Source organism: Rana temporaria, chromosome 4 (assembly GCF_905171775.1).
Source record: "Rana temporaria chromosome 4, aRanTem1.1, whole genome shotgun sequence".
Taxonomy (NCBI): Eukaryota; Metazoa; Chordata; class Amphibia; order Anura; family Ranidae; genus Rana; species Rana temporaria.
In genome coordinates this window covers 98,128,133-98,154,547 of record NC_053492.1, presented here as the reverse complement: position 1 = coordinate 98,154,547, position 26,415 = coordinate 98,128,133, and the positions used below count along the sequence as shown (strand labels likewise).

Here is a 26,415-nt window from a genome sequence, read left to right as displayed (position 1 = left end):
GCAGTCATTGCAACTTTTTTTCTCGCACGGTATTTGTGCAATAATTTTTCAAACGCCTTTTTTTTAGGGAAAAAACTGTTTCACGAGTTAAAAAATAAGTAAAAGTTAGCCCAATTTTTTTGGATAATGTGAAAGATTATGTTACACCGAGTAAATGGATACCTAACATGTCACGCTTTAAAATTGCGCACACTCATGGAATGGCGCCAAACTTCAGTACTTAAAAATCTCCATAGGCGACGCTTTAATTTTTTTTACAGGTTACTATTTTTGAGTTAGAGAGGAGGTCTAGAATTGTTGCACACGCTCTAACGCACGCGATGATACCTCACATGTGGGATTTGAATGGTGTTTACATATGTGGGCGGGACTTGCATGCGCGTTCGCTTCTGTACGCGAGCGACCGGGACAGGGGCGTTTTACATTTTTTTTTTTTACTTCATTTTTTTATTTTTACAGGCTTACAAGCATGAAAATCGGTGAAAAAAAAATCACCGATTACATGCCGACAGCCACGATAGCGGCTTTGTTCACTTTCGGGTACCGGACGTGACGTCATAACGTCGCGCCCGGTCCTCCGACGGTCATAGAGATGACTGTGACCATCTGGTCACCAGTCAACTCTATGGTTCACCAACGAGCGCCGGCCGATTCGCTCTCCGGGCCCCCGATGGCACGGGAGAGCCCGGAGAAGCACCGGATGGCGGCGGGAGGTGGGGGAGGTCCCCTCCCGCTGCCTAGAAGAACGATCGAACGGCGGAACCGCCGCTTTGATCATTCTTCTGGTGCACAGAATCGCCGGCTGAAGACGGCGATATCTGAATGATGCCTGCAGCTGCAGGCATCATTCAGATATCACCGCACAAAGCCGAGGACGTCCCAGGACGTCCTCCCGGTCTCAAGTGGTTAAACTAAGTATTGGCTCTACTCTTCGCTTCTCGGCCTAAGTTTTGACTAAAATCAAGTGTAGGGTTTGAAGATACTCTGACATATTTCTCAAAACCTCTCTTTTCTCAAAAACATTTACATTACCTGGACTCTTCTTCAGTATCAGGAAGGTCCTGAGGTTTTTCCTCTTTATAGCTGTGTTCTGTAGACCGTTTACCTCTGAAGTGACCCGAGAAGGAACTAAACTGTCCTCTTGATCTACAATCTGAATACATACAAGAAAACAATGAAATGCATACACCACACCACTGGGGTTATTTAACAAGGATCTCAAGAAAAGTAGAAAACAAAACAGTCAGGGCACAGTTCCATTTACTTCCTGCCCTGATGGGCTGGTGTCACTAGGACATGGGAATCTCCCCAACATAGACACTGACAGCAGTTATCACCTCCTAATACACTAAACAAAGATGGACAAAACTCTACTTTAAATTCACAAGCCAGTTAAAGAGTTATGCCCTGTACACACGATCGGTTCATTCGATGAAAATGGTCTGATGGATTTTTATCAGATATCCGATGAAGCTGACTTTAATCAGTCTTGCCTACACACCATCAGTTAAAAAAACGATCGTGTCAGACAGCAGTGACGTAAAACACGACGTGCTGAGAAAAATTAAGTTCAATGCTTCAGAGCATGCGTCGACTTGATTCCGAGCATGCGTGGATTTTTAAATGATGGACGTGCCCACAGACAATCGTTTTTTTCAATCGTTTTTTTAACCTTAAGATAATTTTAAAACAAGTTTCTATTTTTTTCACCGATGGATAAAAAAACGATGGGGCCCACACACGATCGGTTTGTCTGATGGAAACGGTCCATCAGACTGTTTTCAGACGAACCAATCATGTGTACGTATTAGCCTGGTTGAAAAGACACAAAAGTCCAACCAAGCTAAACCAACCAGCAAAATATAAAACAAAATTTACAAAATGAATAGAAAGTGGAATTTTTACCTAATGCAAACATAAAACCTGTGCTTTGTTTACTTGCTCCGCAGCTACACCACTCAGCACCGGGAGCAGAAACACCAAGGTGTAGAGGAACAAGGTACAGTGAAGTGCCAATTAGCTTTGTCAAATGTGGCGTCCGTAGCCCTGTGTAAGCTATGACTACTTCAGTGACCTGGGCTTTTCTTAACTCCTGGCTGAACAGAGTAGCAGAGAAACAAAGGATAAAATATGCATTGCTAGGGGAAGATGCTTTAAAGTGACCCTGCATGGGCACAAGACTGCTTGACTTCTAGCTTTTGATTTTTTTTTTTACAAATAACTAAGCATGTAACTGTTTTTTATAGGAAACATCATTTTCGATATCTTAAAACAATTATGATTTACAACAATATTGGTATAAGGACGATAAGAAATTTCACCTTCACAGCAGTCCTTCCACATTCGTAGGTCCATTTTGGGAATCTTCTTGCAGTCAATATAGCCATGAGGAAATTCGACAACTCTAAACACATCAGTTTGGACATGGGTGATGTTGTCCCCATTGTCACACATAATTCTGGCGAGAGAGGTCTGCTTGATCTGGGTCAGCTGTGCAGGGGCGAACACACCAGGATTTTCATACCAGAGCCTGTACCAAAATGTCATCCATTACTTTACTTTTAAGTTTTACAACAATTCCTTATGCAGAGTAGTTTATACTAAATTGGAGAGTTCTCCCTCCTGAACCACATATGGTTAAAGTAAAAGTACATTTATTTATTTTATTTCGTTTTTGAGATCATCACACGTTTAATAGACAACAATAAAGAGGAGCTCCCCTGATGAAGTCATGTGACTATGACGAACACGTGCGGTAGCACAAGGCACCGGAAGTGACGCTAGACGAGCTCGCTGCTCGTTTTTGTTATGCCCGTTTGATACTTCCTATTGTGAGTACCTTGTTTTTACCATTGTCATATACCCAATAAATGTTTGGAAATACTACACTATCGTGCATCCCTCTCTACATTTCCCCATGCCCCAATGCGAGGCTTACTTGATGCAGACATACCAGGGACACAAAAGGGGACTCTGATTCCAGATAGGTGACACAGACCAGCGGAGACGGGGGACTGGGGACCTACCAGGAGAAAGATTACGTTGCACGGATACACAGTAACTACATATCAGTAGCACTCCAAGCCAGAGAGTGACTACCAGCACCATTACTTTCACCTTGATCACGGTGAATACACAGTCACTTATTCAGCCTGGACGTTTTCCTCACAATTTGTTCATGCATTATTTATTGTGCTTTTAAGTGTACCAGATGAGCAAGCTTCACACTAACAGTTTTTTGATTATTTATTCTTATTTTGATCCTCCAAGTGCACCCTTCACCAGTATTTTTTCACTTTACTTGGACACTATATTGGTATTATTAGTCCACTCTGGCATTGCAGCCGATACTGCATGTTGGTTATTCTTTTTGATATTTTACTACCGCTAGTTATTGATCTTAGTATTATTGCCTCTTATAAGTGTACCTGTCACGCATCACCTTTGCACTTTATTTCATATTGATGTACAGCGCAGGACACTATTTTTACTCCACTTGGGTTCTGATATCACCTTCAGTGTTTGCTGCAGTACCCCGATCCATAGACTTGGCAGGCGTGGGAATACTTCATTTTTTTCTAATAAAGAAGAGCTTTGCTGCAGTTTACCATAGACATTAGTTTCATTGACACTGGATATAACACACACACTGCTCTTCTAGCACTGCAACAAAGAATTTCAGAGCTTATACAGTAAAGAATCCTGATGGTCAATTGCCCCTTGTCCATTCACCAAAAGCCCTACATTCTTTTCAGTCAATGCTAGAAGTTTTGTGAATGAAGGGAGGGGTGGGTAGACAACAAGATCTCCACTCATTCGTTCACAAAATGCCTTGCATTCCATGAAAATACTACAAGTCTTTTGGTGAGTAGATGAGTGGAGAGCAGGGGCTGGGTGAACAACAGGATCCTTTACTGTATGAGCACTGGAATTTCTCAGCTGCAGTACAGAAAAAAAACTGGTATATAGAGTATCCCGCCATGATTTCACTGTAAACTGTGGATACACTTTATTAAATCTTACTTATTACATTTGTGGAGTTTGAGAAAAAAAAACTGAAATTCTGCTTTAATTTGAGGGCTAGAGCTGAAGTAGAGAGACGGGAATCAAAGCCCACTACGAACATTTCTAAGGGCTCATTTACATTTGCTTCGGCTTCATCAAGGCTTTGTTAAAGCTCTCTGAATGCCAATCAAAGCCCCTGTCACTGAATAACATTATTAGCTTACAGTCCTGTGTAAGCTTTGCTTTTGCTTAAAAAATGATACCCCATATAGCTTCAAAGTGTCTTCCAAGTCTTCATAGAAGTCTATGGCAAAGCTTGCTTGAAGCCCCACAGAAGCCCCACCAAAGCCTCACCAAAGCCCCACCAAAGCCTCACAGAAGCCTCACCAAAGCCCCACAGAAGCCTCACCAAAGCCTCACCAAAGCCCCACAGAAGCCTCACCAAAGCCCCACAGAAGCCTCACCAAAGCCCCACAGAAGCCTCACCAAAGCCCCACAGAAGCCTCACCAAAGCCCCACAGAAGCCTCACCAAAGCCCCACAGAAGCCTCACCAAAGCCCCACAGAAGCCTCACCAAAGCCCCACAGAAGCCTCACCAAAGCCCCACAGAAGCCTCACCAAAGCCCCACAGAAGCCTCACCAAAGCCCCACAGAAGCCCCACAAAAGCCTCACCAAAGCCCCACAAAAGCCCCACAAAAGCCTCACCAAAGCCCCACAGAAGCCTCACCAAAGAACTCTAGGAGAAGCCTCACCAAAGAACCCCAGGTGAAGCCTCACCAAAAAAACCCAGGAGAAGCCTCACCAAAGCTCCACCAAAGCCTCAATGAAACCCTAAGCACAATTAGCTGTAAGCTAACCATGTACAAAAGTAACAAATAAAGATCTGTTGTTCTTAATGCATTACCCTGAAAATCCTTAACTTGCTTCCTATAACTTTGCTGACAATGAACATAAGGAAGGAACCTAGTGTTCCCAAAACAATAAATTCTTATATTTTAAACAGCCACTAATAGATATTACACTTTAGCAATATGCTGTGCCTTCTCTACCTATACATGTGTCCTTGACAACATGGAACATCATTTGCTGGCTTCTTTAAGGCCTTGTACATATTAGGAAATTTTTAACGAAATAATAAACATGTTATAAATAAAGGAGGTTGACGCGCTGACATCATCACCAGTGGACGGGCGTCTGCAGGCTGGCTGGCTTTTACATATGGACATGTTTTTATCGTTCTTTCTGTAAGTGAGATTCTATTTTTAATAAACCACACGTTTACAATTTGGGGCATGACTGGTGGTTCCTCTGAGAAGTGGTTGACCGTGCATACCTCTATGGGATCCAGGATACATCCATCCATAACGATCGGATTGCTACAGAGTGATATCTGATAGGCTCTGTAATTACTCGCCTTTGGTAAGCAGCCATTTCTGTCGATTGTGGAGCACTAGCGTTTGTGGTGTTAACTTTTGGGTGCCATCCTCTTTTCGATTCCATCGTCACCTCAGTGGGTGCATCATGGCCTTGATTTAAGAATTTGGACTTTTTATCATCATTTGAATGGTTTATTTTCTATCCATTATACCTCTCACTGGTTTCACATGGACTTCTCATATTAATTTTTCTAGTACTTAATCCATATTCTTACCACTAGCACATTAATTCATGTTTATATGTAATTTTTGGTAAAGGATATATTTTTTTCATTATTGGTACCTGACATTTTAGCGCAGCTTTACATTTCTTTCTTTCTAATAAACATGTTATACTTACCTTCTCTGTGCAATGGTATTATACAGAACGGCCCCAAACCACCTTTTCTGGGGTTGCATGCCAGTGTTCACGCTGGGATGTGTGCATCCATAGACAGACACAGCATAGCATGGCCTAACCGCCTGCTATCTTCTCAAAAGTTTTGAGTAACAGCAGCAGGAGCCACCAACTCCTGCTGCTTTCAACCAAGCAGCTGAGAGTGGGGATAGGGGATAGAAGAACTGCAGATGGGCACAGCCATGAACTGATACAGAAACTGCTTTTCTCTATCTGCAGCCTTCTGTCCATGTCCCCAAATCATCTAGGAATTTTGCAAAGCAGTGTTGGTAGCTCTGCACATGCTCAGTTTTTATTGAGTTTCTATATTGAGCATTTCCTCCCTATCGCACCTGAGCAGCCCATGTGACTATAGAGTCACACGTGGGCGTATACAATGGTAAAATCCTTTAAATTTTGTGGTAAAAGAGCATCTACTCCCTCCTTCCTCCTCCATGCCTACTAAGTTAGTTAAATACAATTGGGATGGGATATTACATGTAGATTGGTGGAGGCTTCTTCTCCCTCTTATTCTAAGACACAGGCTGGAGGGGTGTGACACAGCGTGTGATTGGCAGAAATCCGCCAACATCATGTCATTGCCAAAAAATAAAAAGGATTTGGATTTCAAATATATATTTTTATGATGATTTAAAACAGTTTGATACTTATTTTACTCTATATTCTAAAGGTTGTTTTTTATGTTGAACTTGAGACCAGTAGCAGATGACTAGAAGCTCCTTCTACCACTGTTTCCCTGCAGACAGGCTGGGAAAGATCTGGGTCATGTGACAGCTGTCTATCGATTAGGAGAAAGGTACTTCGATTTTTTTTATTTAAATTACAGTGTCATCATCCATATACAGTGTGTACACATCAGTGTACATATACTGCAGCAAAATCGCAAAGTCACGTACATGTGCAGGGGGGGGGTGGAGTTTTCTTCGACTCAGGGGCGCGCGCCGCATGTAATCCCAGGCCACCCTGTTGAACGTCTTCTCTGCATCAAGCGATAGGAGAAAGCCCTGGGTTTTAGAGGAGGTTAGCCAATGGTGAAGGTTTAACGCTGGGATGGCATTTTCAAGCAGCTGATTTTATTGTGAGTTTCTGTCCTTTGGATAATTTTAATGTTTTAATAGAGATTTGATTAATTACAACAAAATATTCTGCACTATAGTCCTTTTCTGTTCTCCTAGTTTGTGAGTCCTGGAGCAAAGCTTGCTGATACATGACTATATCAGGCAAGAGAGAAGTGGAAGTCCTTTCAGTCAGTTACATGCTGCATTGTGACCAGCTACAGAAGGGAGAGTTGCCTTGAGAAATCTTTGTGTTTTGATCTATTTGCTTTTTTTTTTATATGTCTGATACGTGTGCAATTCACCTGTGGGTGGTGTGTGGCCATACACCAGAAGATTTGGTCCCAAACACCATTGGTGATGGTGGAGAAGAACTTTATCATTTCATGAACTTTTTGCATTTTTGTAGTTGTTGCACACATACTTTCACATTGTTCAGATTTGTTCAGATTTGTTGTGACTGAGGTTTTTTCACTTTTTTGTTAATTCATTTGTGTTTTTATGCTGCCATAAATATTATTGTACAATAATAAACCGTACCCAGGTTTACCAATTCTTACCTGTCTCCATCTCTTACGTTTCTAAACTGAGTAGTAAGTAGACACATCAGTGTTGGTCCCAACCGACTCCCAGGAATGATGTCCTCCACCATCAGTGCAGGGAAGAGATCTATATTTAACGGTGATCCATATAACCTGAAGACAGAACCAGAAGACTAAAACACTATGCAGTGGCTGTTTTTTTTTTTTAATAAACTGTTATTACATTTTTAAGTTGTTTGGAGTTATTTTTAGTGAAACATGGAGGCGGTCATTGCTGATGTCATCATATGAAAATGCTGCATGCAAAGATATTTTTTACAATTTTCAATAGTTAGTTACTCACTAAAAGTCTTTGTTTCTTATGAATCACTTCACCTCAAAACTATCACATAGTTAAGATATGTACATCTGCACTTACAGTTCTCTTTTAGTCCCCCTGCAAAACCCCACTAACAGAGGTTTATCCTGCCAGCGAAGCGAACCCAAAACAGCTTCCTGTGACGGGGTGGCAATGATGCTGTAGTGCTCCTGCAATCACAGCAGAGTTGCCACTCCCACATAGGCTGTGCCTGCTTGCACTATAGTGGCATAAAAAAAAGTTGAAGGGGATGTGGCTATCAGCATTGTCACTGCTGATTCACAAGCTTGTAACTCAGCTCCTGGCTAGAGCGATAGATGTCACCAGCACACCATGGATCTCCAGAATGGGTCCAAAGCTTTACTGAGCGATCATCAAGGCTTTGGACCCATTCTGGAGATTCATGGTGTGCTGGTAATATTTCTCGCTCGGTCGCTTCAGCACCCACTTATACTTACAGCCATCTCGGCAGGAAGGTGTATGTTGGGAATAGCGTGCTGGAATCTTAGCAGCTGGTTAAGCCAGCTCCTTACTGGAGTGACAACACTGCCTCTGTTGCTGAAACCCTCCCTTTTTGAGCTTCAGTGCCTTAAATGGGGGGTGCATGAAGCACAAATAGAGGCTTTGGCTCATCTAGGGAAAATAAAGGATGTTTTATTACACTTAAATGAGGCTTGTGCATCACTTGATGCATTTGGTACATTTTTAGAATCATATAGGAGCCATAAATCGTATATAAACACATGAAACTTGATCCTTGTGAAAATTAAATTTCCCATACAAAAATATCCCAAAACCTTAAAACATTAAAATACAAAAATGAAAAATCCTTTGGCCAGCAGGTGTTAAAAAATAAAAATAAATACTCACCATTCTCTTCTGTGCTGTACCCTGCAGATTCATCAGTACTGCCTCCAGCGGTTTAAAACCCACAAAACAGCTCTGCCAATCACTGGTAATCTCAGAACCAAACCAAATATCTTGCTGACTCACTCAGGAAACCTGAGCCCTCAGCAACTGCAGTACTGGTATCCCACACAAGGCAAGCTAAACTCCACAGATGTTCATGGCTCTGCAAGTCTGATGTGTGAATACAGAACGCTGAAAATAACAACCTCCCTTGTGCCCGCACATTTTCTAGGTACAATAGCAAGTAAAATTTTTACTTTTGATTCAATAAGACATGCATTTTGACCCTCTGGTATTTCCCTTTCCAATTTACATTTATTTATGTTTTACTAACAGGCAGTAAATGAGCTTTAAAACAAGTCCAGACCACTGTAGCTGCCACCGCTGTAGAGACATCCTCAAAATTCACAGCAGAACCCGTTTGAGCAGCTCAGCCTATTCTGCTCTCTGCTTACAATAGTTACTCGACAGCCTTTCAGCATTCTAATCGCTAACGTAAACATTTACCAAAAGCGCTGGGAGAGCAGAGCTCAAGACTTAATGGGGTTGTAAAGGTATAATTTTTTTACCTAAATAGTTTCCTTTACCTTAGTGCAGTCCTCCTTCACTTAACTCATCCTTCGATTTTGCTTTTAAGTGTCCTTATTTCTTCTGAGAAATCCTCACTTCCTGTTCTTCTGTCTGTAACCTCACACATTAATGCAAGGCTTTCTCCCTGGCGTGGAGTGTCGTGCTCGCCCCTCCCTTGGACTACAGGACAGTCAGGACGCTCTCTACCTTGCAGATAGAGAAAGAAGCTGTGTGTTAGTGGGCATCCTGACTCTCCTCTAGTCCAAGGGAGGGGGCGAGCACGACACTCCACACCAGGGAGAAAGCCTTGCATTACTGTGTAGAGTTACAGACAGAAGAACAGGAAGTGAGGATTTCTCAGAAGAAATAAGGACATTTAAAAGCAAAATCGAAGGATGAGGTAAGTGGAGGAGGAATGCACTAAGGTAAAAGGCTATTTAGGAAAAACAAATTGTACCTTTACAACCCCTTTAACAGACTTCACTTCATTCCTTTTTTTGTATACTTTGAGGATAACTTCTTCCACAGTATTTACTCCTATGCAACTCAGTATGGACGTGATTTAACGCCCATTTGCTGCTTATTAAGAATATGTTAAAACTTAAATGTCCATGGCCTTGCCCCTTTTTGACCATGGCCTTGCCCCTTTTTATGCCATTTTAAATCTACATGAAAAATGCTACTTATCATGATAACACTAATTTACCGTACCGCAGAGAACTAGTATTGAGTGAACTAGTTAACTGACACGTGCTGGCACTGGTAAACTTAGTGTGATTATCTAAGCTTCTAAAAAACCTGGTCATGAAAGGGTTCTTGAAATATGGAATTGATGGAGACCCAAGTCTTTCCATTCTACAGACATCCTGCCTACAATTAAATTTGTTCAGCCACCACCAATGCGAACAAAAAAGCAAAATACTTTTACAGTATGTTTGATACCATCTTTGACACCAGAACAGAACTAATATACGGTAGTTAAAATTTACCTTCTTAATGTTTCAATTATGTCTGGATTTTTGATTTCATTCCTTAGATCTTCAAAGGTATTTGCTGAAGAAAGATTGCAGTATACTCTAAAGTCATGGTAAGGTGGAATTCCATGGTCACGTCCCCTCTGGATGTTGATGGCTGCCAAGTCTAAGGCTACAGTGTGTGCCATTGAGAAAAGCTTCTCTGTCAGCTCTGTATTTAACAGCTGGGATGGAACCCGCATTTTCCCAGCAACCCCAAAAAGACCTCGGAGAAGTGGATCTATTCCCCCCTCATTTACAATCCTATAGGGGGAAAAGAAAGCCCTGTGTAGGGGTAAATGTCCTTGCGGAATTGGCTCAAAGTTTTCATCCAGTCTGTAAAGAATAGGATTAATGAGGGTGTGACCAAATCTAAAAGCAGCTGTAGCAAACTCATTCAGAACGCCGGCATTGATATTCGGGTCATATCCCTTGTAATCACCAAGCATTTTCATGCCAAAGTCTCCAAATATCTTTGGCAGCCAATGAGCATAGGTTATGTGCTGCATTTCAGCTCCCACTATTTTACGAGTTTCATGGTAAATTGTATCTCCATCCCAGTGTGGGTTCAGTCTCAACAATTCTGCAGCAATTCTATTATGTTCTCTAAACCACAGTGTATGCATGCTGGTTAGACCGAGTTGCTCATTAGCTCTAAAGTCACCAGCTAAAAAGCATGGAATGGGACTTTCATTTTCATCCCTCATGCATTCAGTGGGAGGCCCAGTGGCGAAAGGAAGTAGTGGTTTTCCAGATCTTTGAACAATGCCTTGTTTTAAGAGGCCCCGATGGCTTGCTGAATCTCGGACTTCCTGAGCTTCATGGTCAGAGCTTCCATATACATTGGAGGCATCAATGTAAGAAGTCAACTGGTTCATCTGTTCTCGAGGATAAACAGAATTCATTAACAAGGAGGTCATTCCACTTCCACAAACCGGACTAGATCGGACAAAGAACATACAACGAGCACCATTCCTCACTCGTGGGTCGTTTGGTGGAATCGAAAGAGGAAAGCAAGGTGCATCATTTGTGCAGACTGCACTGCATTCCTGGCCATCAGAAAACCTAGCTTGACTCAAGGCAACTACTGTAGAGTCCAGGTCATGGTCAAGGAACTGTCCCCATTGCATCAACATGTGAGTAAACTGCTCATCCGGAGTTATAGTATGAGTTCCAATCAAAGTGGTTGAAACTGTACGAGGCATAGGAAGGGGAAATCCATTATATAATCTATTGTATACACCTCTTGGCAAATTGAAGCCGTTCTCATATACAGATTTCAGCAGACGCTCAAAGGCTGTCAATGATGCTCCCCACATTGGGTGCTGAAGGTTATTGCAGGTACCATCATGTGTTCTGTATTTTTGGTGAAAACACATGTTGGAACAATTATTTATCTTTCGATGGGCTCTACAACCTGAGAGATTGGCAATCATGTGAAGATAATGAGGAGAAACCAGATCATTGTAATGGTAGCCTAAAAAAAAAAAAAAAAAAATTGATTTTAGTTAAACTGCAAACAATTATACAGGCTATTATAAATGTACCTCATTCAAAGATTTGTTTACCATAAATGATAAATGTTTGAAACCACAGAAAGTTTGGGTTATGCAAAGAGGAGATACAAATAAGGCCCCTTGTGTTAGATATTTGTTTCATAGTAGAATTGAAGAATCCTTAGCTCATAGGATACTTAAGAAAAATGTTTTATTCTTCAGAAAGATAAGCAAGACAAGACTTGCGTAGTGACATTTGGCAACATATGGTATGACTTCAGACAATAGGAGGGGAAAGAGATGACAGATGTTAAGTCTTCCACAGTGTAGGGTTCCTTCCCTCTCTTCCTAACAAACCATTCAAAACCTTGTATTCTTATACTATTTAGTAAAGTTATGTCAGCACTTCACGAGAGTAACACCAATTCTGCATATATGGTTTGAGGCTATAGTTAAGTAACATAACTCCACCCAACGTACTGACCTAGTAACTCAGAATAGAAATAAATACACTACAATACAATACAATATGTCCTCTGTCAAAGACATATTGAAGTAACCTTCAAAACTAACATCATTACATTATAACATTAATATGTATTGTATATACTGTATTTATTGGCGTATAACACTCACTTTTTACCCTGAAAATAGAGGTTAAACTGTTTCTGCGTGTTATAGGCAGGGGGCTGTGGCATGTTTTTTCCTGAAACTTCCCTCTTAAAGTTAGGGTGCGTGTTATACGCCGATAAATACGGTATATTTCAGAAACTGTTATCACTTAAAATAATAATATACTCAAAATCTCTAACACTTTGCAGGGAGGAATGACAGGTCTGTGTCTGCTCCACTATGCAGAGCAGATAGAGCCTGCTGTTCTCTATGGGGCGGTCGGATGGAAACAGAGGGCCAGATTCTCGTAGAATTTCGGCGGCGTAACGTATTGCATTCACGTTACACCGCGCCGAAGTATTACACCTACAATCCGAAGGCATACGAAGCCATACGCCTGTCGGATCGAAGCCAGAAGCCGTCATATCTTGGTTTGAGGATTCAAACTAAAGATACAACGCGGCAAATTTGAAAGTACGCCGGGGTATCAGCAGATACTCCGGCGTACTTCTTCTGGGAATCTGGCCCAGACTGTCTGGTCATTTCCATATGACTGTCATTAGATACCCAATCTGTCTGTTTTTAGCTGATCGCACTGGATCAGAGGATTTGCCGCTTCATTGAGAGAAATGGATGGTCTGTTCGGGTCCGCCTGGAAAACTGACAGGCAGACCCAATCAGTCAGTCAGTGTGAAAGAGGCCTTTCAAGTCATTTTAGTGAAAATAATTGACGATTGCTATTATTATTATTAAACACCCTACATACAGTGTATACACACAGAAAAAAAACAGAAAGGAAAACACTGAAAACAACAGTTATGATGCACTTGGTGGCACATTTCAATATGAAGTTCTAGGTAGGGCACACTACTTGGAGTAGCAGAATACATAAATACTTACTTGTCCCATTTAAATCAACCATCAAGCCATTATGTACATGGTCTTGTATGAGCTGAAGAGTCCGTTCAAATATCTCCCCTGCTCTGGCTTGTTCCACTGTGTAGGGATCGCGGGGATATCTGAATAGGGCCAGAAGATCATTCGGAGAACGTGGGCGACTTGTATAAAAGAAGCAAAAAAAAAAATAAATATTTAACATCAGTGCATTACATCAAAGAGTAACATGTTTACGAATGTTGAGCATCTTTCATGCATTCTAGCAAATTGCTGAACTAGTAGTAGAAACTAAAAGCATGTGCTGCACAGCCTCAGAAATAACATAACATTTCTCATATGTATCTCATTATTCATCCACGCTAATGCTAAACCGGAGTTAACCTACTGTGTTTTTTTTGTTAGCCCCAGAGTTTAAATAAGGACATTCTGCAATACCTGGTCAGGTCATTTAGAAATGTTCACCGAAAACATTCTGCCCCACCTGAAAACTACACAAAGCCAATAAAATAATTTCTTATCAAAAACTACACCCTAATGTCAACAGATCTTTGTTGCTGCATATCTTATTAAAACATTTCTTTATTTCTCTTTCAAAAGTAGCTGGCATTAATCTGCACATATCAGACATCCAACATTAACAAAATGTTTCTTATCTTAATAATCATCTTTTGAGATGTGCAGAGTCAAGAAGGACTGGATTACCATAAAAATATTTTAGAAGTGTGTCTATGGCAGCAAACGATCAGGGCTGATCCAAAATACAAAAAACCCCACTTCTTGTATAAAGTTTGGGCTGAGTAAGAGCAGACTTTCATTTCCTGACAGATCTCTACTACTCTACCATATCTTTATTTTCCACTGCATCTGTGATTAACCTAGCTTGGCTATTTCGGTCTTATACACATATAGCGGTGCCCCCGTGGGGTCGCTGAGTGTAGTAGTTCCACACGTCACCCTGCTTGGCCAGACATTCACTTTCAGACACATGTTGCCAGACATTCACTTTCAGACACATGTTGCCAGACAATAAACAGTCAGCTTGCATTTTATTAGGGGATTTAACTTGTACTGAGAAAAGAGACATGGGATGCCCAAATAATTGATCTTGTTGAATTGAACAAACGATTTTAGATCTATATTGGCAATCTCTAAAGCTCCTTACTCCTCCAGCACATCACTTGAGTCAACACTACTTTCTCTACTGCACAATCCTAGTATCCTGTCACAGTTAGCACATAGTTAGGCCTCACTCTGAATAAGCCCTAACGGTTCAATAGCCACCATTTGCTGGCAGGGGTCTGCCAGCCCATTTGGTGTGGCAACCAACAGTGATGAAAATAAGTACTTTTGTGCCAACTGAACCTTGGTGGACTACTAGTCTCAGTAAGTCCTGTGCAAGTCCTGCCAACCCTCCTGGCTGCAGCAACTTGACTCAAAGACCAGCAACATCAGACTCTCCCTTTGGCTTCACATCCAATCCTGGAAAGTCTCTCCCAGATCTCCACACTGTGCTGTCACTCACCGACCCCAGAATGGATCCCTCATAGTGACTTGCCCGGAAATGCTACCCTCTGTCTTCTTCCTGCGCCTGTTCAGGACACCCCGAGATTGATTTTGTATGAAGGGGTATCTTCCCAGCTCCCAAGCTCCAGACCCAAAGCCCCCCCCCCCCCCCCAGAAAGGGAGCTCCCGACAGGGCCACGACAGCCTAACATTTCCGTCACTTGTTCTTTCAGTGTCCAAAAAAGACACTGGAATGAAAAACTGCAAAGCTTAAAGTGGAACTATAGGCACATTTCCCCCCCCCCCATTTTGGATAGAGTAAGGGCTTTTACCACTGTCCATTGTTTTTTCTCCATCTGTGTCCCATTGTGGAGATTTTCCATCACTTCCTGTGCCATAGTCAAACAAGAAGTGAGAAGAAATCCCTGCAAATTAAAGGAATATCTTGGGGACCCCCCAACTCACTATAACTAGAGTCCTCATTGGAAGATGTCCCCTCCATTACTTTTCTGAAGAAAAATGGGGAATTTTCTGTTACTTTTAATAATAGTGGTAAACAGGACAGATAGAGAGGACAAATCTTCTTGATGGCAGCACAGACTCCACTCCCTCTCCACTCTATACAAAACAAAAACAAAATAACTTTTGCCTTTAGGTTATACTTTAAACACCTGAAGATAGAAAGCCACGTTTAAATATCAACGCTCAGAGTGCCAAATTAATCACCTTAAACAGACCTAAACAAAAACATTTATCAAAAAAGCCATACCAAGTTTAATAATGAAATGGTAAATTAGGCAACTTTTGGTCTTTATGGTTATGAGAGATATAAAATGCAGAAAGTGATCATGGATAAGAAACACCAACAGAAACAGCTGGAAACTACAATTATAGATAACTAAAAGCACGACTGAAGAGGGGCAATCTGCTTTAAATCCGGCAATGTCCAAAAATATAATCAAGGGTCAGTTGCCTAATAAATGTGCATAACAACTCAACAGTGTATGTAAAAAAACAAAAAAAAAACAAACACACATTTTGACTAAGCAGATATGAAATATTTTTTAGCAGTCTTTTAAATCAAATTTCCATTACCCATCAAACAAATGTGACCTTGTTGAGTTAATGGCCCTATCAACGGTTGCAATAGCTTCATTAATTGATGCAGTAACAAAGGGGTCTCCGGTACGGCTGACTTCCGGCACTACAAAAGGAGGAAATAACACAATGATTAGTTAAAAAAAATGAAGGCCACACCAAAAAATCTACAATTTCACTCTGCACAATGTCCAAACCCGTTCAGCCGCTTGTAATCGCTCTATTAGTGATTACATGCGATTGGCCATAAATATCTGTCAGTCTCCTCTTGTTTTCAGTAAGGCTCCCCACATGCAGCTAAGTGCAGAGAACTCCCACTGGGTCTCCTGCATCCCATCAGAAATGGCCCCATGCGCAAGTGTGAATAGGGCCCAAAGTTTAAATGGCACTGCAGCAAATCTACACAATTTTGAAGTGTATGTATGTCTTGGCTTTGCATATGCTTTGATTACTGCAGAACAGAGCTCTTCATTTAACCAACAGCCTAAAGCAGTCAAAGCCTCCAGAATGAAAGTGGCACCAGCAGAGAATAGCTTACATCATGGTCATTATAAATAAACACACACATTTGAGCAGCATAATTAAAGGGAAGAATGCTAGTGAAATATCTTTTAAAGGTTTTCCTTAGTTAAGAAACATTTTTTTTTTTTCGATCAAAGTGAGAACATTTCCAATGATCCAATCTTTATAAAAGATGATGCTCCTGTTGGCATTAATTGCATACAAACAATTAAGCCGAAACACATGTGAACCATCTGGGCTGCGTAATCTCCACTCAGTAGATTTCTGTTCTGAAAGAGCATGAAATATACAGTTACAAATGAAAATTCCATATGGGACATTATAGTGTCCTCCTATCCGCAACTAATATTTAGGATTGTGTAGTTTAATCGGCTGACAATCTCTCTTTGGGACTCTATTGTTGAAATGCCTTTGCTTGAGTTCCTAGGTCTGAACACCCGCTGTGGCCATTGTGAGGGGTCCTGTTCTACTTGTTAGATTATTTTTTTATTTTAAGAATGCAAATATGTCACTATTCATTTTGTTAAATATTTACTGCCTCCATTACACCATTAATGTAGCCCAAGCCCCACACCCGGTTAACATTTCAGTGGATTACAGTTACATAGTTGGGTTAATAAAAACAAATCCATCTAGTTCAACCAACAGAAAAAAAAATAATACATTAAAAACTTCTATATAAAAGAACCTTATACTAACAGTTGATCCAGAGCAAAAATAAAAAAAAACTTATAGGTCTAGGTCTTATATTTAGGTCTGTGCATATAGGAATCCTTCCAGCTTTTTTATTAACAAATCAGTTGAACTTGGTGGAATTAGTTTCAGACATGTACCAACCATTCATTGTTTGGCTCTGGCATTCTCTGCATTGGCTTCATCCACCAAGTTTATTATGCTGGATATTTGTTTGGGATCAAGCAAGATGGTCATGCCAATCTGCTGCCAAGTTATCTTTGAAAGATTATAACATTTCCTGAATAAATCTTTTTATATTCTCACCTGTTACAGTCAGCACCATGCTCACTGAAGAATATCCAATGTTATTTCTTGCTACACATTCATATCGACCTTGGTCTGCTGGGCCAGCATCTTGAATAGTCAATCCTTGAAGACTGACGTGAAACTTTCCACTCTCAGTAATCTGTATTCCATCCTGCAACAGTTATTTATCCAATTACTATAAACAATCCCATTTCAGTCATCAATCCATACGCTAAATTACCAAAGGTATTGGGACTGCTGCCTTTACACACACATGAACTTTAATGGCATCCCAGTCCTAGTCCATAGGGTTCAATATTGAGTTGGCCCATCATTTGCAGCTATAACAGCTTCAACTCTTCTGGGAAAGCTGCCCACAAGGTTTAGGAATGTGTCTATGGGAATGTTTGACCATTCTTCCAGAAGCGCATTTGTGAGGTCAGGCACTGATGTTGGATGAGAAGGCCTGGCTCACAGTCTCTGCTCGAATTTATCCCCAAGGTGTGCCATCGGGTTTAGGTCAGGAAACTGCGCAGGCCAGTCAAGTTTCTCCACCCCAAGCTCCTAAACCTTGTGGACAGCCTTCCCAGAAAAATGTAAGCGGTTATAGCTGCAATGGGTGGGCCAACTCAATATTGAACCCTACAGACTAAGACTGGGATGCCATTAAAGTTTATGTGCATGTAGGCAGGCGTCCCAATGTTTTTGGTAATATAGTGTATGTACACTATTAATGGCAAAAGCAATCATGACAGTCTAAGCACACCACATAGATGGGTCTACATTGCTTGATTTCATGATTGACAGGTTTATGGAAATGGGTCATACACAGAAGAAATTGTAATCAAGGAGGTGAGGATTGCTTTTGATGTCTATATGTAAATGCCTCTGGCTTGTTTCAACAAACCTATGGATCATGCAGTCAAGCATCATAGACCTGTCTATAGGATGTAGTGGTGTTGCAGCAGGACCATACAAGGTTTTGGACCCACGGAATGGTTAGCAAAGTGGACGTTATAAATAGTGTTTCTGGTTTGTCAGATGCAGCGAAGATCCACTTTAAAAGCAAAAAATCCCTAAAGTATTAGAATGTAAAAAAAATAGAGTAGGTGCTGTTATGTCATTGTGCCTCACTGGGAAAGCAGACTACTCCATATTCCCATAGAGTACATTTCTGCACATTCTGGAACACTCTGCTTTCACAGTAGGCAGAGCAAAGTCACTTTCGCCTACAGAAATTAAATGGATGTTGATGTTTTTACTTTTTTTCTTTTAATTTTTTTTGCACATCTGCACCCCATACTTGTGGCTCTCTGCTTCTATATATGTGGCCTGGCCTCACAAGTCCCACTACCATGTTGCCGATAGTTCACAAGATGAGAAGGAAGGTGGATGGGGTTCTTGCTTTTTTTTTTTTTTTTTTTAAACTGGACTGCACTTTTGAATTAAATAAGTTACATATTTTTCAGCAGGGAAAATTTAGCAAAGTCATCAGAGACAAGTGATACAAATGGGATTTGATAAAAATCACCTATGTTACTACAGCTGGATATTAAAGCTGCACACAGTTATAGTCAACATTGACCATTTTTAATCCTTAGGCCTCATGCACACTGGATGTTAAAAAAAAAAAATCCCCAGTGGAATTAGCTGTAGCTATAGAATGAGCTATTCAGTGTTTTCGCAGTAGCGTTTTTTCAGCGTTTTTTTCACAAAACTATATTCCTACAAAAGCTTATGGCTCAAAAACACCCAATAGCTGCGCTTTTCTGCTTATTTTGTGTGCGTTTTTAAGCTTTTAAAGCCACGTACACAACGATTTTTCATGTCATGGAAACAAACAAAGTTTTTCTCGACGTAACTCCTCACGTGATCTCTCAGCAAAATAAAGCATGGTGGCATAGATGGATGGGGGAGTTTGCTTTGAATATTAAAAATAAATTGAACAGCGTTTTTGGTTTGTGGTGCTCAGATGCAGTGAAGTTTCGCTTTTACTTTCATGTTCTGCACAAGACAAGTATCCTAGATGTGAATCCCAAATATAAAGCAATTGTTGTGGAGTTAAAAAGCTTACACTTCTTTTTCAAGAAATTCAATAGGGAACCTGCAATATGGCTATTATTTATTATTATTATTATTAGTTTTCCTTTAGTGACTGCCCTGTACTTCATGTCAGCTTTAATTTATTTTACATAGCATCTGTCTGTAAAAAAAATATATACAGGTTTTCAGTGTTCAAGAAATCGTAGATACATTGGTGTTATTAACCTGACAGCAATGCAGTGGGGTAAAAACATTAGCAGCACATTTGCCAGAAGTTACCTTATTCCATGTTATCGCTGGCAGAGGGTCCCCTTGGGAACTACAAGGAATCTGAACTTCGGTGCCAACTTCTGCTGTCATGTCACTGGGCACAGTAGCAAAAACTGGTGTAACTGAAAAAGTCAAGAGAATAAACACAAAACAGCATTTAGGGATTCATAAAAGGCTGATGTGCTCTATTACTGTTAGCTAACTTTTGTATTGGTGCAGTGTAAGTACACACAGGGGATGATTTCTAAAACTGAGTGCAAACTCTGGTGCAGCTCTGCACAGAAATCAACTTACTTTTTTTTGGTCAAAGTTTAATTGAACAAGCTGAAGTTAGAAGCCAATTGGCTACCAGATTTTGCACTCTCCAATTTTAGTAAATCAACCCATTCATATATCCAAAAGCTTCTAGACACCTGACCATCGCACATACACAAGCTTGATGGACATCCCTTTCTAATCTAATGGGCATATGAAGTTGACTTTGTCTTTTTGCCTCTAACCTCTGTGAAGACGTTCCACAAGATTCTACAGTGTGCCCATTTGGCCAAACCAAAATTTGTGACTTTAGGTACTGAGGGAGGACAAGAAGGTCAGGCTTGCAATCGAATTTATGTAAAAGGTGCTTAACAGGGTTGTGACCAGGCTACTTTAATTTCTCTACACCAAACTCCTTATGGGGCTGGCTTTGTCCGCAGAGACACTGCAGGATTGCCAACTTTCAGTAAATTTGCAAACAGTTTGTAAAATCCATAATTGTTGCATCTGTCCATGAATGTCAGTTACAGACATGCAGCCTACATGTCCGTAATGGACATTCAAGGACAGATGCAAAAAGTACAGATTTTACAAACTATTCTTAAATTTACTGAAAGTTGGCAACCCTGAGACATTTATGGTGGAACAGGAAAGGGCCTTGCCCAAACAGTTGCCACAACGCTGGAAGTGCACAATTATTTAAAATGTCTTTGTATGCTGTCACATTAACAGTCCCCTTAACTGGAAGTACCTAAACGCAATAATTTGGAGGGTGTGATGTCAGGGGGTTCACAAACTTTAACCATATAGCGTACATTTAATTACTTTCAGTTACGGCACCACTAGCTCGGCTGATGTTAAAAATTCACTGGATTCTCTGTATGTGATCCTGTTGCCCTGTTACTTTTTGAGAACTCTGATGCCCCGTACACACATTTCGATTTTCTGTCGGAAAAACTTTGGATGGTTTTTCCGACGGAATCCTGCTCAAGCTTGGTCACACAAACATTCTCTGAACTTTCGACAACACTATGGACGAGCCGAGAAAATTAAGTTCAATGCTTCCAAGCATGCGTCGAATTGTTTCTGAGAATGCGTCGGAATTTTGCGCGTCTGAATTGCTACAATCAGAATTTCCAATCGGAATTTTTCCCGTCAGAAAAATTGAGAACCTGCTCTCAATCTTTTGCTGGCAGAAATTCTGACAGCAAAAGTCTGATGAAGCATACACAAGGTCAGACTTTTGCTAGTGGAATTTCCGACTGTGTGTACATGGCATTAGGCAAAAGAACATTTAAAGCACCATCAATTGCTATACGTTGAAGTTGATAAATATCCTGAAAAATCCACATTATGCTCATCCATAGAAAAACGTAGGCAGGGAAACCTGATCCTGGGACAGAAGTAACTGAAAGACTCAAATATCTCATTGTATCCCCTCATCCAATGCTGAAATGCAATTAAAACTAAAGCTTATTAAATGGACATTCTTTCAAACAGTCAATCAGGGTCTGCTTTTTAATACAATGTTCAGCATGTTGTAAATAGTAATACAAATTATTTATGTCTTTTAGAAAATCTGCACGTATTCCACAAAACAAAAACCTTGGCTGGCTAGCCAGCTTCTGAGAGAGACCCTGCCAAAATCAAGAGTAGGAAATTCAGGCTCACAATATATCACTGCCATTTACAAAATGCCTTGAATTCATAAAAACACAAGATACAGCATAAGTGATAATGAAAACTAATATACGGTCAGTTCAGCCAATGTGTAATCTGCACTTATATGGATCAGTCTGGGATTTTATAGAGATCAGACATGTCCCCAGCTCTGCCCTCCTTACTAAAGAGGGGAAGCGGCTGGAGCTAGGAATCCAGGACAGTCATTATATTGTTGGAGAACCCAACGGGACAAAACCCACACATCATCCAACCAATGAGAATCTACTCAAAACATAGAAATCACTTTCAGATGAAGTGACCTATTGAAGTGCATACCAAGCAATGTGAACATACATGCAGACATTCACACGCTTATGTTCTAGAAGTTTCACATTTTAAGTATTGTTTTTCCATCTCACACAATAGACAAACTGAAATAGATTACCAACTATACTTTGGCTACAAACAAATAAATAAAAAATAGCTCCCTCCCAAGCCCCCTTAAAATGTTCTAACCTAGGACCCCCCCCCCCCCCCAGCTCAATTTAAAGCAGAACTTGGGGGGAAACATTTTCCCCATGCAGTGGGGCTGAGCCAGCACTGCATGGATTTGTCCAGGGGCACACAGAAAGGCTATACGTACCTGATCCTTCGATCCTCCGGAAAACAGCGCTCCCCCATGTCCAGCACTGTTCCTGCAGTCCTCGCACCCGGAGGCGGTCTATGGGTGTGATGACATCAGGAACAATCAATGCTTAAAACCTCTAGTGTTCGGGGAAACAGGAGCAGCACTTGGTCTTGCTCTTGGAGTATTGTCGGATTAGATAAGTATACTTCCGCTCTCCTCACCCCTCGACAAAAACAAACAAACCAAAGCAGTGCAGGCACAGCCCCACTTGCATGAGGAAAATGTTTTTTTTTTCCTGGAGGTATTCTTTAAGTTTATAGGGAGCTGTGCTTCCACACCAAGTATGTGCACACTGTGGGGGGTTCCTTCTGCAAAGAAGAGGTATGAAATTATGTGAGCTTAAGGGTTCTGGTACAGTAGTTCCAATGTGACCTAAAGCGGTTGAAAGATACATACTGATGTATCTCACTTTATCTAGCTTGAAGGGTGGAAAGGCTTACTACATTAAAAAAGGTGTTTTCTTGGAGCTTCATTCCGGTGTTGAAGTCCAGTTTGGGTATAAACAGAAAAAATGGATCGTTCAGAGCAGCCTACCAAAAAAACAGCTTCCCAATTTCTGGTGCCGTCCCCTGCAGATTAGCCCACTAACTGATCGAATGATGTTTGCCTATTAGGTTGAATGATACCCAGGGTCATATAACCCATTTCCTATGAGCCCTGGGCGTCATATCTCCACCCTGGTCTTAGACTCAGGGCAAGCGAATGCTGCAGAGGGCGATCTCATGTCGATACAGGATGCTGCTCTCTGCAGTATTTAGGATCTACCCACCACTGGAGAAGGAAGAGGGCAAAAAGGAACTGTGACTTCGCTGGGCATCACTGGAAAAAATGTTAGGTATAGAGATTAGAGAAATTAGGGAGCCTGGCGTTGGTCTCTATGATTGAAAAGCAGCACAGGACCTGACACTGAAACTTTTTTACTTGCAACCTAAATGCCATTTAACTCCGTAATATTTATGTCACTTTCTCTCATTTCATGATTCTCCACCTTTCTGTGCCCTTCTGGAACAATGAAATGAACACTCTTTAACCTGTACCTGCTAGACATTGCAGAGTACAGCAACCTCAGCATACATGGGAAACGTTACAGAAGACCAGAATCAGGTGCCTCTGCAAATGTAGATTCTTATGAGGTAGAATACAAAAATCTATTTTAAAGTGGTTGTAAACCTCAGACATGAAACCAGAACAAAGTATATCCCTCTATAGCAGTGGTAGGCAAACTACGGCCCGCGGGCCGTATACGGCCCGGCGGACCTTTTAATCCGGCCCTTGGACAGTTTGTTAAAACAAGGCACTTTTCCCCTGTACGTAAATGTAAGGGAAAGGTGCCAGTAAAAATGGCGGCGATCGGCTCAGGGTCAGAACTGCGCATGCGCAATTCCCAGAAATACCAGAGAAGATCCGATGCTGAGCCGCCGAGCCTACCTCCTGCCCAGCCCACCTGCCCGTGCAGCCAATGCAGTGAGCGCATTTTACCGCCAGCCTATGAACAGGCATACAGGACGGAGGAGCCTCTTAGAGAGATCTGAGAGTCACGGTCTGTGACCTGAGCGGCTGCGGAGGGAGCCTGACCAGTCGGGACTGGTGGACTGGATAACAGAGCACACACACTCCCATCAGAGCAACGGACGGACCCCTGCCAGTGCCTGCCCGACTGAGTAAAGTGTGTGGAGACTGCTGCCTGCCGTTGACTGTGTGTGAGGGTAAGCAGGGAGACAGCCAGGCTGGAATGATTAATTGATGGTGGAGGGAGGAGGGGGCTCAGGTGGACCTACCACATCAACCTCCACCATCAATAAATCATTCCAGCCTGGCTGCCTCCCTGCTCACCCACACATGGACAGGATACAGGAGATATCAGAGACAACAGACAGATTGCATACAATGATTTTGTACAATCTCACCACTGCCATTTTTGTCTGTTAACTGCTGCCTGTGCCTGTCTGACAGCACTGTGCGTGGTTGCTATTAAAAATGCTCTAGTTTAGCTAATTTTTTAACAGCATGCATGATGTTTTCAGTTACCTCAACTTGATGTGCTAATTAAAAGAAAACCCCTTATTCTGATGAGCAATTAGCTTGTGGATTATCAGTGATTTTAGGTATAATGGTGCTGTTAACCATTAAAGGGTTTCTGCTGTCAGACAGGCACAGGCAGCAGTTTCCAGACAAAAATGGCAGTGGTGAGATTGTACAAAATCATTGTATGCAATCTCTGTCTGCTTTCTCTGATATCTCCTGTATCCTGTCCGTGTGAGGGTTTTGTAAAATAACTATTTTTATGCTTTTCTACCTTAAATTAATCTAAACATTTAATGTTACAAATTTAAATTTAATTTATATTAATTTACACATACTCTTCCATCTACTCTTGGTCCGCCCCCCGGGTCCAATATATGAACCCATTGCGGCCCTCGAGTCAAAAAGTTTGCCCACCCCTGCTCTATAGCGTATCCTTGTCTCTATCCAGAGCACTAAGTCATTACTGTCTGCTGCTTTTTTGTGCTGCTATCAGCATGAATCACCTCTGACAAGTTTTCCTGACATCAAATCGAAAAATGGTGACAGGGAGGGATCCCCAGCTGATTATCAGCCTCAGCTCTGTTCCTGTGTGGTGTGTGAAGTGCGCCCGGGGGAAGGGGTGGTGTCTTCTCCCCCCAATCAGCTATTAGAGCTCTCCTAACTTCACTCTGCAGTGTGTAAATTCAGCTTTCCACTCCTTTTTTAATGAACTCTCAGACAAGCTTTACAAACTTTGGACTTTGAACATATGTAGAGAGGAAAAGACTGCAGATAAACAGGTACAACATATTGTGATGGTGGGACTCTGTGCCAGGGATGGACTGGCCATTGGGACTACAGGGAGTTTCCCGGTGGGCCGATGGCTCAGTGGGCCGGCTTCAGTGACAGCGGACCGCCGCCCCCCTCCGCTCCTCTGTCTCTCCCTTCCCACAGCGCTCACCTTCTCTCCCTCCCCGTAGCATTCACCTGGGGGGAACAGAGAAGCAGGGGGGGGGACCAGAGGGGACGACAGAGGAGCATGGGGGAGGGGACAGACAGCTGACTCAACAGCTATGGCCTGGGAGTTTCTCATTTCTGCCTAATCTTGTCCCATAAGGGGGGCACAGAACTGATTCTTTGCCCCGGGTGAAATAATGTCTAGCTTTCCCACTGGTACTGCCTGTAAGAGAACCAGTACCAGCCGTTCTACTCTAATAAAAGTAGAACGGCTAGTAGCTAGTGAAGGGGGAGAGGGGGCTTGGGTGGGCTGGGGTGCGGGAATTGCCCGGCTGCCATGGGAGAGACCTGTTAAAGTGGGCCAGTCTGGATGAAGTCCAGGGACAAATTTCTGTCCCAGTCCAGCCCTGCTCTGTGCTACGTGAAAGGTTCCTGATTTACACCATATTTTGGAGAGAAAGACATTAATTGCACAGCTGTGTCATGGGCTTTTTAGTTCTGACCTGACATGGCTCAGAGCCCCACCCCACAGACAGGAAGTCTCTTCCTGGGAGACAGGTGAACTCCCATCTCTCTAAAAGGAGTCAGAGACTATGCATGGGTGCAGCTAGAGTATGCATGTCTGCAGGAGACAGATGTCATTGGTGATTGAGCAGCAAGACGCTGATCAGGAGTAAGCGAGGAGTGAGCTCTTCTCTAGGAAACGGTTTGTTCTGAGGAACTAGGCTAAAGGCCTGAAACAGCCAGATGGCAAGAATGAAAGTCAGGAGGCTAAAGTGTTGAGTATGCAAGATACAGTAATGGTGGAACCCCCCATGCGAGGGCTGCTGATGCATTTGTGAATTTTTGTGCTTTTAAATAAAAGTGGGCTACCAGGCCCTTAAAAACTCAGTTCTGGACTGGCAGACTCACTACAAAACGCACCTACCGCTGATCATCCCCCAATCTTACAATATGTAGGAGGATTTGTTTTATATCTGTGTATCACCTGAGGCCAGTCATGTCATTTGGGTATATGTAAGGGTTTACAACCACTTTAAGTGGCTCAATATTAGAATATATTATTTATCCCAGTGAAAGGCGTATGAACATAGAAAATCTCATAGCTTTGTGTTATTATTTTGAGGCATGAATGTTTTAT

At 41.8% G+C, this 26,415-nt stretch overlaps 1 protein-coding gene across 1 annotated transcript in view; it reads right to left on the bottom strand.

Annotated features, from left to right (window-relative positions):
* The window catches only part of PXDN (peroxidasin), a 185,246-nt gene that overhangs the window by 13,751 nt on the left and 145,080 nt on the right, over positions 1–26,415 (bottom strand). Inside the window, exons 13-20 of the mRNA XM_040348667.1 lie at positions 19,718–19,830; positions 17,414–17,567; positions 15,890–15,998; positions 13,295–13,452; positions 10,263–11,763; positions 7,455–7,589; positions 2,322–2,530; positions 1,033–1,153 (exon numbers count right to left, since the gene is read on the bottom strand). Of these exons, the coding sequence (XP_040204601.1) occupies positions 1,033–1,153; positions 2,322–2,530; positions 7,455–7,589; positions 10,263–11,763; positions 13,295–13,452; positions 15,890–15,998; positions 17,414–17,567; positions 19,718–19,830 (2,500 nt within the window). The remainder of the gene's footprint in view (positions 1–1,032; positions 1,154–2,321; positions 2,531–7,454; positions 7,590–10,262; positions 11,764–13,294; positions 13,453–15,889; positions 15,999–17,413; positions 17,568–19,717; positions 19,831–26,415) is intronic.